Genomic DNA, 16,771 nt, shown 5'->3' with positions numbered 1-16,771 from the left:
ATTTCATTTCCTTAATTTATACTCATATGCTTAGTCATCTTGGCTTCCTTGCCAAATTGGATGTGTGAGAAGGTACTTTCAGCCCATCCCCACACTGTACCAAAATTAGCCTTTCTTTCTTGAAATCTAGTCCAGGGATAGAAAACCAGTGGTCTGTGAGCCAGATGCAACTTGCAGATATGTTTTGTTTAGTTCTCATGTATTTTTAAAAATAGTTGAATTTTATATCATTATATAAAAATATAAAATACCATGATTTTAAATCAAGAGCTTCATATAAATATCTGGACTTTCATATTCTTGAACCCTTGGAGAAACTGATTTCAGTGGCCTCTTATTCTCTCATGAGAAAAAATGGGTTGCACTGAATAATTGTCCTCTTTAATCAGATATACACTATCTGATTTGCTCCAGCATTCAGTATTTCTGTTGCGTTACCTGCCTGGCCTCTGTAGGCACTTGGATTTAGCCTACAATGTCTCTACTTTTCAGCCTGAATCACCAACCCAGATTATCATTTCCCCTTGGATAAAGCCTCCTTAAGCTCATATTCCTACTCGTGAGCCACAGACCTATCATTAAAATCTATGAGAGATTTTTGTAATTCTGAACCTTGAAGAGGATGGAGTCTAGGAGTTGATCCCTTTCAGAATTCCTGTTTCATTTTTTTTATGCAGATCTATTTACCTTCTTTCCTTTAATTATCTCTGTTTACCACAGAGTATTGGAAAGGCATGGCCCTTACGAAGCCTCAAAAGATTTTGTTAGATCGTTCCCCCGAGGTAATGGATGCCTACCAGCCTTACATTTGCATAATTAAATTGTCCACTGAAATGATTCTTCCCACAGCAAAGATCTATTTCAAGCCAACTGTTTCCTCCTCGGTAGAGAAGCATTTGACAACTTTTTAAAGTTGAGGTATGTTTTCATAACCATATAAATCACTCATTATAAGTGTATAATTCAGTATTAATTAGTAAATTTAAGGATTTGCACAACCATCAGCACAAATCAGTTTTAGAACATTTACATCACCCACAAAGTTCTTTTGTTACCCATATCCATTCAATCCCCACTCTCACCTCAACCTCAGATAAACACTGATCTGCTTTCTGTCTCTATAGATTTTCATTTCTGGATGTTTTACATAAATTGAATTATATAATATGTAATCTTTTGCTTTTGGCTTCTTTCACTAGAATAATATTTTTGAGGTTCATCCATGTTATAGAATATATTAATAATTGGTTCCGATTTATTGTTGAATTATAATATGTTGTATGGATATAATATATTTTGTTTATCCGTTCTGCAATTGATGCACATGAGAATTGGTTTGTTTTTGGCTATTTGGATAGTGTTGCTATAAATATGTGAAAACAAGTCTGTGTGGACATATGTTTTTATTTCTCTTGGATGGATATCTAGAAGTAGAATTTCTAGGTCATATGGTAAATTTATGTTTTAAAGAAATTGCCAAATTGTTTCCCAAAGTGGTGGTACCATTTTACGTTTTCACCAGTAATGTAAGAGGGTTCCAGTTTTTTCACATGCTCATCAACACTTGATATCATCCGTCTTTCTTTTTTTTTTTTTTTTCCCCCTGAAACAAAGTCTCACTCTGTCACCCCGGCTAGAGTGCAGTGACGCAAGTGATTCTCCTGTCTCAGTCCTGAGTAGCTGGCATTACAGGCATGCGCCATCACTCCTGGCTAATTTTTGTGTTTTTAGTAGACATGCGGTTTTACTATGTTGGCCAGGCTGGGCTTGAGCTCCTGACCTCAAGTGATCTGCCTGCCTCAGCCTCCCAAGTGCTGAGATTACAGGCATGAGCCACTGCACCCGGCTCATCAGTCATTTTGATTATGGCCATCACATGAGTGTGAATCCGTTGTTCACAATTGTTTCACTTTGCGTTTTCCTAATAACTTTAAGATGTTGAGCATATTTTCAAGTTTTTATAACCCATTTGTGTATGTACTTTGGAGAAATGTATTTTCAAATATTTTGCCCACTTTCAAAATTGAGTCGTTTTTCTTTTTCTTATCAATTCTCAAGAATTCTTTGTATATTCTGAACTAAGTTCTTTTCCAAAAATATAAATTTCAAATATTTCCTTCTAGTCCGTCTTATGTTGTCATTTTTTAAAATGATGTATTTGAAGAGCAAAATTGTAATTTTAGTGAAGTCCAATTTATCGTTTTTCCCTTTTTGGATTGTACTTTTGGTACCAGATCTTAAGAAATTTGTATCTAACGCAAGGTAATGAAGATTTTCAATCTGTACTTCCTTCTAAAAGTCTATTTTTTGAGTTAATTTTTATGTATGTTGTGAAGTATGAATTGAAGTTCTTTTTTCAACATGTAGATCCATTTTTTACTGTACTACTTGTTAAAAAGAATTTCCTTTCCCTATTAATTATCTTGGCATCTTTCTCAAAAATCAGTTGACCATAAATGAAAGGGTTCATTTCTGAATTCTCAATTCTGTCCCAGTAAACTACATGTCTATCCTTATTCCTATACTACACTGTCTTGCTTACTGTAACTTTAAAGTAAGTTTTGCAATCAAATAGTGTAAGTCCTCCAACTTTGTTCTTCTTTTATCAAAATTGTTTTGTCTATTTTGGGGTCCTTTGCATTTTCATATAAATTTCCGGATCAATTTGTCAGTTTCTAAAGAAAAGCTTTAGTAGATTTTCATAGAGACTATATATTGAGTTCATAGATTAACTTGTAGAGAATTGTTATTTTAACAATATTGAGTCTTGGAATCCATGAACATGAGATGTTTCTCCATTTATTTACATATTCTTTAATTTCTTTAGTGTTCCAGTCTTATAAAAATGATTTCTAAGTGTTTTATTTCTGTTGATATTATTGTGAATGGAGCTATGTCTTAATTTCACATTTGGATTGTTTGTTGCTAGTATATACAAATGTTATTGATTTTTGTATTGATCTTATATCATCCTATGATGTTGCTAAACTCATTTTTTAGTTCTGGTAGTTTCTTTATAGATTCCTTATAATTTTCTACATATAGAATAATTTCATCTGCAAATAAAGACAGTTTTATTTCTTCTTTATCCTTTAATATCTATTTTCTTGCCTCATTGCACTGGCTAGATTTCCCAGTACAAAGATGCATAGAAGTGGTGGATGCCTTATGCCCTGTCTTAAGGGGAAAGCATTCCATCTTTCATCATTAAATATGACATAAGTATAGAGTTTCCCCTGCCCCACATGTCCTTTATCAGTTTGAGGAAGTTCCTTTCTAGTCCTCGTTGTTGAGAAGTTTTCTCATGGCTGTTGGATTTTGTGGAGTACTTCTTCTGCATATATTGAGATGATTATTTGGTTTTATTATTAATATACCGTAGTTCATTAATTGGTTTTCAATGTTGAACCAACCTTACCTTTCATGGAATAAATCCCACATGGTCATTGTGTATGATCCTCTGTATATACTGCTAGATTAAGTTTGCTAGCATTTTGATAAAGGTTTTTGCATCAATGTTTGCAATGGATATTGGTCTGTGGTTTTCTTTTGATCTTTGCCTAACTTTGGTATTAGGCCTCTTAGAATGAGTTGGGAAGTGTTCCCGCCACTTCTGAATTCTGAAAGAGTTTGTGTAGGGTTGGTATTATCTTTGGATGTTCATATAATTAACCAGTGAAGCCATCTCAACTTGAGCTTTTCTTTGTGGGAAAAATTTTAATTACTAATTCAATATTTGTGTTACAGGTTTATTTACATTTTCTATTTCTTTTTTAGTTAGTGTTGGTAATTTGTGCCTAAGAGTTTTTCCATTTCACCTGTTGTCTTATATGATTGGGATAAGGTTGTTTATAGTATTCCCTTATAATCCTTTTAATTTATCTAGTATCAGTGGTGATAACATAGTTTCATTACTGATTTCTATAATTAATATCTTCTCTGTTTTCTTTTTGTTTATTTTGTTTTGATATTTGGTCAGGCTAGTGAAAGTTTTATCAGTAAGACTTTTGGTTTCATTCATTTTTCTCTATTGTTTTTCTATATATTTTACTGAATATATTATATGTAATATAATACTATAATATATATAAAGCTTAAGTTACTGATTTGGAACTTTTCTTCTATTTTACTCTAAATGGTTAAAGCTATGATTTTTTTTTCTAAACCCTGCTTTATCTACATCCAATAAATGTAGATATGCTGTAGTTTATTTTCATTTACCTCAAAATATTTTCTAATTTCCCTTGGAATTTCTTTGTGAGTTAATATCTAAATATTTAGAGATTTCTAAAATTTCTCTGTTTTTATTTCTAACTTAATTCTGCTGTGATTATAGAATATATTTTGAAAGCTTTAGCAAACCCTTCAAATTAATTGAGACATTATGTTTTCTAGCATTTGCTTAATATGTAGAATATCCATGTGTGCTTGATAAGAATGTGTATTCTGCTGATGTTAAATTCTGTATTTTATAAATGTCAAGATTTTTTTGATGGTGTTATTTAAGTTATTTGTCTCTTTTCCAATTTCCTGTCTAGTTTTTCCATCAATTATTGAGAGAGAAGTATGGAAATCCCCAACTATTAGTATTAAATATTTTTCTCCTTTCAATTCTGTCCGTTTTTATTTTAGTACTGTAGGGACTCTTCTGTTCAATGCATATGCATTTCTAATTGCCAAATTTTTCAGATGTATTGGCCTTTTATCATTATGAATGTCCCTTTTGTCTCATAATTTTTCTAGACTTAAAGTCTATTTTGTCTGATATTGATATAGACATTCCAGCTGTCTTACGATTACTGTTTGCATGATGAATCTTGTTTTTCTCTTTTTACTTTAGCCTATTTATATCTGTGAATCTAACATGTGTCTCTTATAGATGTTATATAGTTTGATCTTGATTTTTATCCAATTTGATAATTTCTGCCTTTTGATTTGTGTTTCTTCCATTCATAGTTAATGTCATTATTGATATGGTTGGATTTGTAGCTTCCACTTTACTGTTTTCTGTCTCATAGTTTTTGTTGTCCCTCTTTTCCCTTTCTACCACCTTCTTTTCTATTACATATATGTAGTGTGACATTTTAATTATTTGGTTTTGATTTTTAAAAATAAAATTTAAAAGGCATTTTCTTAATATTTCTTTAGGGATTATAATACACAAGATTATAATTTATCTTGTCATAGTTTACTTGAGGATAGTACTGACTTAATTCTAGTGGAATAGAACTGCTTTGATCCGATATAGCTTCATTTCTTTTCCAAATTTGTGTTTTTTCACATATATTTATATATTTTATAAACCCAGCAACATAATGTTGTAATTATTGCCTCATACAACTTTAAGTCTCTTAAAGAAATTAAGAGATAACAGAAAAATTGTGTATTTATATAGTCTTTTATTTATATATTTACTATTTTTAGTGCTCTTCATTTCTTTCTGTCAATTTGAGCTATTGTCTAGTGTTATTTCCTCTCAGCTTTAAGGACTTCATTAGGTATTTCTCCTTACAACAAATATCCTCAGTTGTTTCTCTGGGAATGTTTCATTTCACCTTTATTTTTGGAGGATAATTTTCCTGGATAGAGAAATGTTGGTGGACGTGTTTGCTTTCTTGTTTCTTTTAGCACTTCATTTCTCTGCCTTCTGGCCCTTCTTATTTCTAATGAGAAGTCATTAATCATATTCTTTTTCCCCTGGACGTGATTCGTCATTTTTCTCTTGCTGTTTTCATAACTTTTCTCCTTACCTTTCAACAACTTGACTATGATATGTCTCAGTGTCGATCTTTTGGGTTTTATTCTAGTTGGCATTGGCTGAGCTTCTTGGATCCATAGGTTACTGTTTTCCATCACATTGGGACATTTTTCAGCCATTAGTCCTTCAAATGTTTTTTCATCACCCTTTGTCTCTCTCCTTTTTTTCTAATTCCCATGAGATGTATGTTGGTTCCCTTGATATCCCGTAAGTTTCTCAGGCTCTGTCCACTTTTCTCCTGTCCTTTTCTCTCTGTGTTCTTCCAACTGGATGATTTCCATTGATCTATCTTCCAGTTCACTGATTTGATCTTTTGCTCTTTTAAATCTGCTGTTGGGCTTACTATACTGAGTTTTAAAATTTTGGTTATTATACTTTTCAAATCTGCACTTTTTATTTTTAAATAGTTTTTCTTTCTGTATTGAAAGTTTCTATATGTTGTTCATTACTGTCATGTTTTCCTTTAGGTATTTAACACAATTTTCTTTTAATTATTTTCATATCTGTATAATAGCTATTTTAAAGTCTTTAAAGCCTTTGTCTGCTAAATTCTACACCTGGGCCCATTCAGGGACATTTTTTATTGACTGCTTTTTTTCCTCATTGTGGATCACACAAGTTTTTGTCCAAAATGTGTTTTTTAAAATAGCATGTGGTAGTAGCTCTGGGTTTTGATTATTTTTTCCCTGAGGGTTGGTTTTGTTTTTTTTTATTAATAACTTCCTTTGTCTTAATCTATGGAATCTGTATCCCTCATGATATGTGACTGCTGATTTCTCTGCTTAATTTTTTTTTCTTATTCTAATTTTTATTTTTTAACCTGGTTTCCTAGGGATTGCCCTGTGTCTCTGTAGCTTAACTGTTATTTAATGATTTATCAGAGGTTGTACTCAAACACTGGGACCAGCCAGTGCTGATGGAACTGTGTGCGAATTGAGGAGCACATGCAGTATTTAGGCAGTTTGGAAGTCTGTACCAGCTTTAACTTTACACTGGGCCCTCTTTTCGTCTCCTTTGTGCATGTCATTACCTCCTAGTCAGATTGCATAGCAAGGTGGGCAGACTGGGTGGCCTGGTGAACTTCAGTAGCCTCTGTCTGCCTGTCTCATCTTCATTTACCCCCTGCTATGTTTCTTGCTATACCACCAATGTGCTGCTTAGCTCTACCAAGTCCATAGCCTTAGACTTGTTAATTTCTTTCAGTTTGCTTTTTTCGTTGACAATATCACTAATGAGTTTTTTGGCCTCCACTCCAAATCAAATCAGCTCCCTCTCGTGTCCGCCCCTTCCAGAAGTGAAGCTGCTAGTTTTCATGACCAGCCCTACCCTGGTAGAAGTACTCTCCTGACTGAGCTATAAATGAGTGGGAGCAGCCCCAGGCAAGAACATCTCTGACTCCCACTGTTTTTAGGCAGAGTTCAGTGGTTCCTCACAAATAAATGTTTCTCAATTTGTTGTTTATGACTGCTCGATTTCCAGAGCCATGAAATCATTGTTTTTGATAATTCTGTTCAGCTTCATAGTTGTTTCTTAGGGAGATTTCCTGACTGACTTCCACATCACCAAAAGTCCTGCCTCACATGGCAACTGTTAAAATGGCAAGTTCATATGCTGAAGTTCTACTTAACAAGGAACCATTCTATAGATTATTGGTACCATTTTGGTACAAATTTTGGATCTCTGGTAATCAGAACAATCTGTTCACCATGCTACCCAGTCAGCCCACCATGCTATACAATCTGTCATCTTAGTCCTGTTTCATGTGAGGAATTTTACATTTCTGCAGTAATTGCCAGTAACTTTTTTGTGTATTATTTTCCTTTGAATACCATATGGATGGCATCTGACACTGTTTGTAATGCTGAATTTAATGGAAGTTTACAAATAGGTTATTCTATGATTCTCCTTTAAAAATGGAGATATACATATATGTATATAATATTATTCTCTTCCATAACACAGAATGTTTAAATGGTTAACATTTTTGCTGCAGTATAGCTTTCTGGCTCATGAAAAATGAAAGCTATCAGCGATCTGGGCAATAAGATTCATCGCCAATAGTCACTAGCAACAGCACACAGCATTTTAATATCAGTGAGGTCCACAGCTAGCAGTAAGAGCTGGTGTAATTGAAAGACGTTTAGGTGCAATCATTCTGCTGTTTGCTCCTTGCCAGGTTCAACATGGGATTGTGTGAGTATTTGAAGAAAACAGCAATTTTTTCATATCTTTGAAAGATGTAAAAAGCGTAGATTAGTGCTTAAATTTAAGAAATGTGGTAATTTAAAATCATGTGGCTCTAAAATAAAAAGGTATTTTATTTGTCTGGTTGATTAAAGCTTTAGAAAAGCTACGCCTTGGATACAAGTGAACCGATAATTCTGGTCTAATGTTGCCGTGGTAACAACTCATGCTGATATAATTGAGAACATCTTATACATCCTGGTTCGAACATTTTCTCCCTGCCATTTTGAGTTGTTCTAGTGGTATATGAAGGAGGCTGGGATTACTAGCTTGAAAGAAATTCAGTCTAGTTATAGACATCTTTGGCATTAACCTGATGTTTACTAGTGATATCTCATGCTAGGCAGTTATGCTTTGCTTCTAGGGGCTTCTCTTTTTAAAACAAAAGAAAGCTCTTTTCGTTTTCTGTGTGCTGCATGCTCCAGTGTGTGTGTTTACACCATCGGTTCTTCTCCCTCTAGAGATTAGCATAACTCCCTTTGCTGTTGGATTGTTGTTTTGAGCAATATGTTTTGGAAAGGTTGGTTTTCATCATGAGTGGTAAGTATGCTCTCTGAGACTCTGCAGCTGTTTATTTAAAAAAATATATTTATAAGAGGAAAAGATATTTTTAAAGGGACAGTTATAAAGCCACAGCTACTGTGAATTATATTTTGTGGTGACGCTTTTGTACTTAGGCATTATAGTAAATTGCCTTCAAAAACCAGTAAGAACTGTAAACAATTAATGGCACTATTAATAATCAATACCAATAATCAGTTTCTAATTTTCTTTATGGTTTGATTTATTGTATTTGTTGGGCACTGTTATTAATTGTGTTATAAATTAGTAAATAGACTAACCATAAGAGAGTATTTTCTTTTAGTATCTGATCCTGAAGATTAGTTTAACTTTCCTTTGATTAGCTTTGTCATCCTAATGCTAATTTTTATTAGATTATTTTTATTAGATTTTTTAAATAGTAATTTTGAAAATAAGATGCTGCCAAAATTTTGTTGATGTCTTGGTTGCTTTTACCTACAATTTATTGAGAAATAAGGATTTAATGATGAAATAATTAGAGCATTTTGGTTTTGTAGGGTTTGTTAAAATTTTTAATAAACAGTTTTTTGGGGGAAATAATTTTTTAGAATAAGTACGCTTGTGACAACTAGTCTTTTTTGTTATAATGTGATCTATTTTTTCTAAATATTTCCAAAACTGTTTTTTTGAAAAAATATACTACAGTATGTACTGCAGTTTATCATAGGGTAAAAGCTGTCACTTCAAGCCAAACCTGCAGCTAAAAATAGATATCCTGTTGTTAGAGTGAAAAACATTTGCTTAGAGCATAATTCATTAGCATCTTTTGCTTAACTGCAGAATAAGATGCTTGGAAGTTAACCTTTGATTCAGACATTTTTCAGAGAAGTAGAATATGGTTTCTCTGATAACATAACAGTCCTATAATTTGCATTTATAAGATTTGGAATTGGAATTTGGAAACCGAAAGGTGGATTTTTGCTGTATAATGATAGAATTCAAAATTGACGAACCTTTTCTTTCATAACTGGAGATCATCTCATTATAACCAATAAATATTCTTTATCCTGCTGCAGTACAATATAAACCTCTTAAACACTGTTACATATTTGTTTATAGAATAATATTAGATATTAAAGGGACATTTTAATATGCAAAATATTAAGAATTAACTGGATTGTTATTTTCCTGTTACTGAAATAGATCTTTCTAATCTGCTATTTTAAATTTGAACTAATATTACAACAACAACTTAACATTCCTTAGGATTTCTATGGATATCAAACTGAATATACCTGGTTATCATACATATATTTATTTGAATCAAGCCAATGTATATTTTCTCTTTGAAAATTTGGCATATAATCTAGAATCTTTAGGTAACCACCGTGGTGTTCTGGAGGTTTTACAACAGGATGGATTGGATTTAGCTGAAGGAAAATGTTATTGCTTCACTATTGCTTTATTTTTCTTTAAAAAGCTATGCATTGTAGATAGCATTTGATATATTTGATCATATTGGCCTTCTTTTCTAGCCATTTTATCCCACAAATAATCATAGTAATCACAACTAGGTGTTCTGACTTTGTCGAGAATGCCCAATTTCAACTGATTTTAATCATGTCATAAATGGTTAAATGTCCTAGCCATTTCAACTTGGAAAATTACAAGAGAAGTGTGGTTTTATTTGTAAAAATAAGCAAATGCTAGGCCTTTTAATCTAAGTCTGTAACTACACATGTGGTATTTATGTGTACGTGGTACTTTTCTCATTATAAGGGTATTCCTTTTATCCTTTGCCAATTAAATGTTGGTTTTCTCTGAGAATCTATCTTTGGCCTTCTTTTGATGCTACATTTTCTCCAAAAAATCTCATCCATGCCTACATCTTCAGTCATTACCTGAACATTCAGTTGAAAAGTGGATTTTCTTTTATCATCCCTAAATCTGCTTCATTTTCATTGACTCTGATATCTGTTAATGATCTCACTGCCCATGCAGGAAGTGAACACAGAAACCTTGGTCATTTCTAACTTGTTTCTTACCCTCAGACATCTACTCAGTCGTTAAGTTCTATTGATTCTACATCAAAAATCACTCAATATTCTCCAGTCTTACTGACACTGGGATGGCTTCTAGATCTCTTCTCAATCCTATTACAATAACTGCATTACTGGTCTCCCAGCTTCCAGTTTTATATCCTTCCAGGCCATTTTCCACACTGAAAATTTTAAAATGCAAATATGCCCATTTTTTAACCTAACATGAAAACTTTCAGTTACTCCCTATATTGCCTTTAAAATAAAAGTTAAGCTCCTTATGAAGTCACATGCAGTCGATGACTTACCTTTTTGGTTTTGTTTGCAAAATCTCTCTCACAAATTTTGATCTAGCCATACTATATTACATATAATTCCTTGCTACCTTTCCATATAGTCTTTATCATAAAAATTTAGAGAACCAGTCAGTACCTCCAACACTGACCCTGTGGAATTAGGTGATTTCTCTGTACTCCCACAGCAAACTTACAAACTATAACAATTATTGTATTATGTTGAAATTATAAATTTGTGTGTCACTTTCTAATCTCTAAATGTTGAACTCAAGTCAAGGATAGTGCCTTGTTCATTGTATGTTTCTAGTAGTCACCCCAGTACCCCAAACACAGCAAGGTACCCAATAAATACTTAGAGAATTAATGATAAACTAAATATAATTCATTTTTACATACTTGAACAGTTTCCTTACATTGCCAGTGAAAAATATCAGTGTGGGCTTTGATTTGTTTTGGTTCAGAAAAATACAATAACCATAGTATTTACTTGTTCCTTTATCAACTTTGTAGGATGAAGTCATATAAAATGCTTAAGAAACTAAGTTGTACCAATCAGTACCTTTATCTTTCTAGTATTTAAAAAATTGGTTATAAGTGTGAAAAGAGCCTTCACTTTCTAAATGTTTTTCTTACTCATAACCCTTTTTGTGAAGTTTTTGCTCTTGTAAAGCAAACAAGGTCTATAAAGAAATACTAAAGGAACTTCTCTAAAAATCAGTCAAACTATTGTAAGGCCCTCTTGTTTAGAGGATGTAGCAACTTACTCAAATGAGCTTAAGCAGAAGAAGATACAGGTATTATTAGGATGCAGAGGATGTCATGGAGCTCAAAGGCAAAAGTAGAGTTGAGCTGTCCCAAAGAATAGAATTGATTTGGAAAGCTGACTGGAATCATAATAGTACCTTTCTCAGTTTTTCTCTTTGAGATCACATGACATCTTTACTTTTTTCCTTGTATTTGCTTTATTATCCTCACTGTGTAGCGAACAGGTTTCTCTGATGCTTGTGCAAAATGGAGCTTAGTCATCTGAAAGTTTCAAAGTTTATGTGCTCTCCTAGTTCATGTGCTTTTTGATGTAACTAGCATCATTATATCAAAATCCTGGGTGAGAACCCTGGCCCAGCTGTAGTTGAGGGCAAATCTCTGAAGAAGAAGGTATGAATCTGCTATGAATTACAGCACCATACAGACTTGAATACTAACACTTCATTAATTTCCCTTTCTAGATCCTGACTGAAAATACTGTTAGAAAAAAAAAATTGGGAAAGCAGTACATCATTTCTGAAATTAAAGATGGTTATTTGCCCAAATATGTACAGGATTTTGATGCTCAGACTCCAAAGTCTAATTAACAGTTTTAACTTGAGTAGCTTTTCTTTATGGAAAAGAAAGAAATAATAGTTTCACCTCACTAACTGGGAGGGATGAGGAAAATAAGTGGAAGATCCAACACTGCTCATTACTTTCATTCTAAAACAGCTACAGTGGGACAACCAAGAATGTATTAGGCCTTTTCAAGTTGAAAAGTGGCCTCTCTTTAAATATAGAAGACTCTTTCCTGACATAGAAGGCATCACTACCAGCAAGGAATCCTACAGTCCTGGCCACATTCCCATTTATGAAAGTCACTGGATTACTTAACTGATAATGTAAATATGTGTACACTAAATGATGTGAAGAGTTTAGTCTAACAGCACCTAAACAGGAAGTGAGAAGGGCCAAAGAAAAACCACTTACCTTATTTGGGGCATTTGTAAAGTTTTGAAAAGCTTGTAATTGTGCTTGAATGAATATAAAAGAAAAGCAACAATGTGGAACCTATAAAAGAGGTTATACACCATAAAACGATAAAGTTACAGTCTCCAAGAGGTAGAGAATGAACTTATGTTTAGAAAATATTTGTGCAGGAGAGTATAAACACAAAAAATTATAGATGCCATCTGTGTTAATTCTTAAAATTTCAAGTGAGCATGGAGTTAGTGAACTAAGACATGAAACAAAGATAAAACAAGAACCTAGAATGAAAAGATTACTGGCTGAGAGGCAGGAATGGAAAAGAAGCATAATGATGTGATAGGAAAAAGTTATAAGAAATAAACCTGGCATTTTTCGAATACAAAGCTGCATTAGAGGCAATAAAAAGCAGAATAATCACTGCAGAAAAGTAAATTAATAATGTGAAGATCTCTACAGATAGACCCTAATAGAATGTAGAGGAAATGGACAAGATAAAAATTATAAGATGAAAGTATGTTAAATAAAAGCAGGACAAAAAATTATAAAAGAAAATAAAAGGACATTTTACAAATTGAATGGATAGCATTCCACAGAACTGAACAGATATGATTTATAGAACAGAAGCAATAATCAAAAATATGATTCAGGAAAACTTGTTAGTTGAAGAAAAACTTGAATCTTTAAATTGAAAGACCTCATTTTGTCTTAACAAGATTAACAAAGATGCCAATACCTAAATATATCCTGGTGAGCATTTGGAATTTCCAGCATAAAAAAATGAAATCCATAAACATTCTGATGTCTTTGCATCTTACAATCTAACATGAAGCTTGTCCTAAAAAGAAAAAAATCCAAAATTGGAGACTAGATAAAAAATCTTTTGAGGGCAGAAATTATTTAAGATCAACAGCACCTTGAAATGCTGAATAAACTGTAACAACTGCCCCTTTAAATAAATACCTGAATTTACCCTTTAAGTGAATTCTAATTTAATTAGAATTAAATAAATTCCCAAAGTGCAAAAATTGAAGTGGTAAATGAAAACCAGAGCTGTAAGGGGGAGCATACTTCAACTGCCCTGAGGACAATTTTAGACCTTGGTGGGCTTTCGTTTAAAATGGCCTCACAGAGATGGGTGATAGGTTGTTTAGTGCATACAGTTTAGGATTTTTTAACCCCCTGTATAAAGCCAGGATCCTGCAAGGATCATAACCTCAGTGAAAGCATAGATTAGAAAATAAAACCTCTCCACTGACAAAAGGAGAAAATAAGGAAGCTTGTGTTTCTTGGCTTGGGTTCCTGGGAACAGGGGAGGGATGTGTGTGCATGTGTAGGATGCCTCTCCCGAGAATTTTTAATCAACTGCCTCCTCTCAAGCAGGTTTCAGTTTTTAATCTGTATTAATTGTGTGGTCTAGGAACAACCAATAAAATACATTATCAGAAGAGTTGCGGGCTTGTAACATACACTCTACACCAGACAGAAGCTAATACAAAACCCTATACTGGGACACATCCTCAGACCAAGACCTCCAGGTTTCTCACAGATAAAGCCCCAATGAACTTTTTGTTCACAATCCAAAAACAAAATACACACACACTTACACACATACTGCAAATGATATTTAGATACAACAGGATTAGAACCTGCCAATAATGTCAGTAGACATAGTAAAATTATCACATATGACTACTATATTAGTAACATAAAAATAAATATGAGGAAAAAATGTATATAATTCTAACAGAGCCTTAAAATATACAAAACAAAATTGACCTATGTAGGAGAAACTGTATAGATATAGACAGAGAATTCTTACCCAGTAATTGAAGAATACACAGGAATAGGTAGAACACTTACAAAATTAATTATATGACTAAACGTATTCAACAAATTTCAAATAATTGATATACAGGTTACAGTATATCAATTCTTAATTACTTAATTACCACAAGGCAATGAAGTTCAATCAGTAATAAAAAGCTTAAAAAAACAATCACACAAATGTATACATTTGGAGATTTAAAAATTTTAAATAACTTACCAAAGAATTAACTCATAAATTTAAGGTGTAACTATGTATCAGAACTTGTGGAGTGCAGCAAAAGTGGATATAGAGTTAAATTTTAAGTGCTCAAATTAGGAAAAAGAAAGACATTCATGATATAAGAAAACAAGTTTAAAAAGCCACATGGTTAATCAAAAGAAGAAAGAAACTAATAAAGACATGAGCAAAGATCAGTGGGTGGAATAGAAAATAAAGATACATGAGAATCAAAGGTTAGTTTATGGAAAAATATTTTAAAGTACTAATTAGAACTATACCTATTTTAAAAATTAAATCACAGAATCTTTGAACAAAATTAGGACTGGAGAGTTTTACATACAAGTTTTAGGAAACATTCAAAGAACAAAAACTTCAATCTTGTATGGAATTTTCCAGAGCATTGAAAAAGAGAAAATACTCTTAAATTCATTTACTGATTCTAGGATAGTTTTACGAGTCAAGCATAGGAAAAGAAAATTAGTTAGATACATTTTCTCTGAAGTTGGGAATAGGAAAAGTATGTCCACTGCCATTGTTTCTGTACATCATTGTACTGTTAGTCATAACCTGAGCAGTAAAACAAGAAAAACGTGGAGAGAACCAAATTGTCATTATTCACAAATGATATGTGATTGGTTACATAGAAGACTCAAGTGAATCTACCAGTGTGATTTCAGAATTGACAAGAGTCTGGCAAGATTGCCAGATAATAAAAAAAATCAATATATAAACATCGACTATGTTCTATACATCAGCAACAAACAAAAAAGGTAATTTTTTAAAATCTCCATTTTACCATAGCAACCAAAGTGCTAAAGAACCTAGGTATAAATCTAATAAAAGTGTAATAAGACCTTTAAGGGAAAAAGTATAAAATTCTACCGCGGGATATTTACCTAATCTTTTAACAATCAGACATGATTTTTTATACTCATTATATTAGCAAAAAATGGAAAGTCCAACATTAACAAATTTTGTTGAGGATATAGAGCATCAAGGATATGGTGGGACAATAAATTGATGCTACCATTTACTGAGTCATTTGCTACTGCAGAAGTTGATACTGTGTATTCATTATCATCTAGAAATCCATTCTTAACTCTATAGTGTCGGGCAACAAGACAAAATATTTGAATTCAGGCCTTTCTGGAAAATCTTTGACATATGATTGTAGTAGATATAATACTCCTACAGGAAAAAGCCTCATTGAACAATTAAGGAAGTAAAATATACTTCAAGGAGCATTTCAAAGATTGCCTGGGTCATTAGTTTTATGACTATAAATTTACTTTGAGTTTTCATTACAAAATTATGTAGGAAGCATCACAAGTCAAACATGGCATGGATGGCTGACGAAATCCACAGCATCACCAGATGGAGAGGTGTTGGGAGAGAAACATGTACAGATGATTAGTTGTGAATGAACACACTGTGTGAATTCATAGTGTATCCATCTATCCTTGTAGATGCTAGTCAAATAAGTTAATGTATTTCTTTCTAGAATGATTATTTAAATATTTAAATATATGTCTCATTAAAAGTGTTTATATTTTTCCATATAAAACTATAATAAAAATTTTTATTTTTCACAGTTTAGTGAGTCAGTCAATTATGCTGTTCACTTGTAACTAAGACTTGATGAAAAATTAGCAAGTAATAAAACACATCTACTGAGAGGAAAGAAGAATAAAATAAATTTTGTAATAGGAAGTGTAACTTTCATTGCCTATTAAACTTCCAAATACTCATATATATGTGACTTTAGTCTTTATAGAAGGACTAATTAATCATCTTAGAAATCAAAAGTAGGCATAGTCCAATCCAATAAACTGTACAATTACAAACTGAAGTATTAAAGTTGTTTTTTATACTCACTATCATTTTTAAGGTTATAGTGAATTTAGTTTGAATCAGTATGTTTAATATGTTGAGGCAAGTGCCCCTTCAGCAAAGTGAACACAATTATTCTTCTGTTTCAAAGGATAGAAGATGATAATTTATTAACATATTTCCAGAGAAGAGTTTTGGGTGGTTAAAAAAAGGATATCCAAAGAATTTCTTGTAATCCTTATATAAAACATTTTTGGTATGTATGTTCAATTGTTTTATCATTCTATTTCTATGTGCA

General features: G+C 32.5%; 1 protein-coding gene across 6 annotated transcripts in view; it reads left to right on the top strand.

Annotated features, from left to right (window-relative positions):
• Nucleotides 1-16,771, top strand: part of PRKACB (protein kinase cAMP-activated catalytic subunit beta) — a 157,515-nt gene that overhangs the window by 76,900 nt on the left and 63,844 nt on the right. For 2 of the 6 annotated variants that reach the window (XM_032155502.2, XM_032155499.2), the window contains exon 1: nucleotides 8,117-8,542. The exons of 2 other annotated variants lie outside the window; for them this stretch is intronic. In XM_032155502.2, coding sequence (XP_032011393.1) covers nucleotides 8,536-8,542 — 7 coding nt within the window. In that variant the 5' untranslated portion in view covers nucleotides 8,117-8,535. Of the gene's footprint in view, nucleotides 1-7,828; nucleotides 7,952-8,116; nucleotides 8,543-16,771 lie in introns of those variants that run through there. 2 more of the 6 variants (XM_032155498.2, XM_032155501.2) reach the window with 2 other exon arrangements.

The sequence above is a fragment of the Hylobates moloch genome, unplaced genomic scaffold (genome assembly GCF_009828535.3).
Source record: "Hylobates moloch isolate HMO894 unplaced genomic scaffold, HMol_V3 SCAFFOLD_5, whole genome shotgun sequence".
NCBI lineage: Eukaryota > Metazoa > Chordata > Mammalia > Primates > Hylobatidae > Hylobates > Hylobates moloch.
This window is presented reverse-complemented; position numbering and strand designations above follow the sequence as displayed.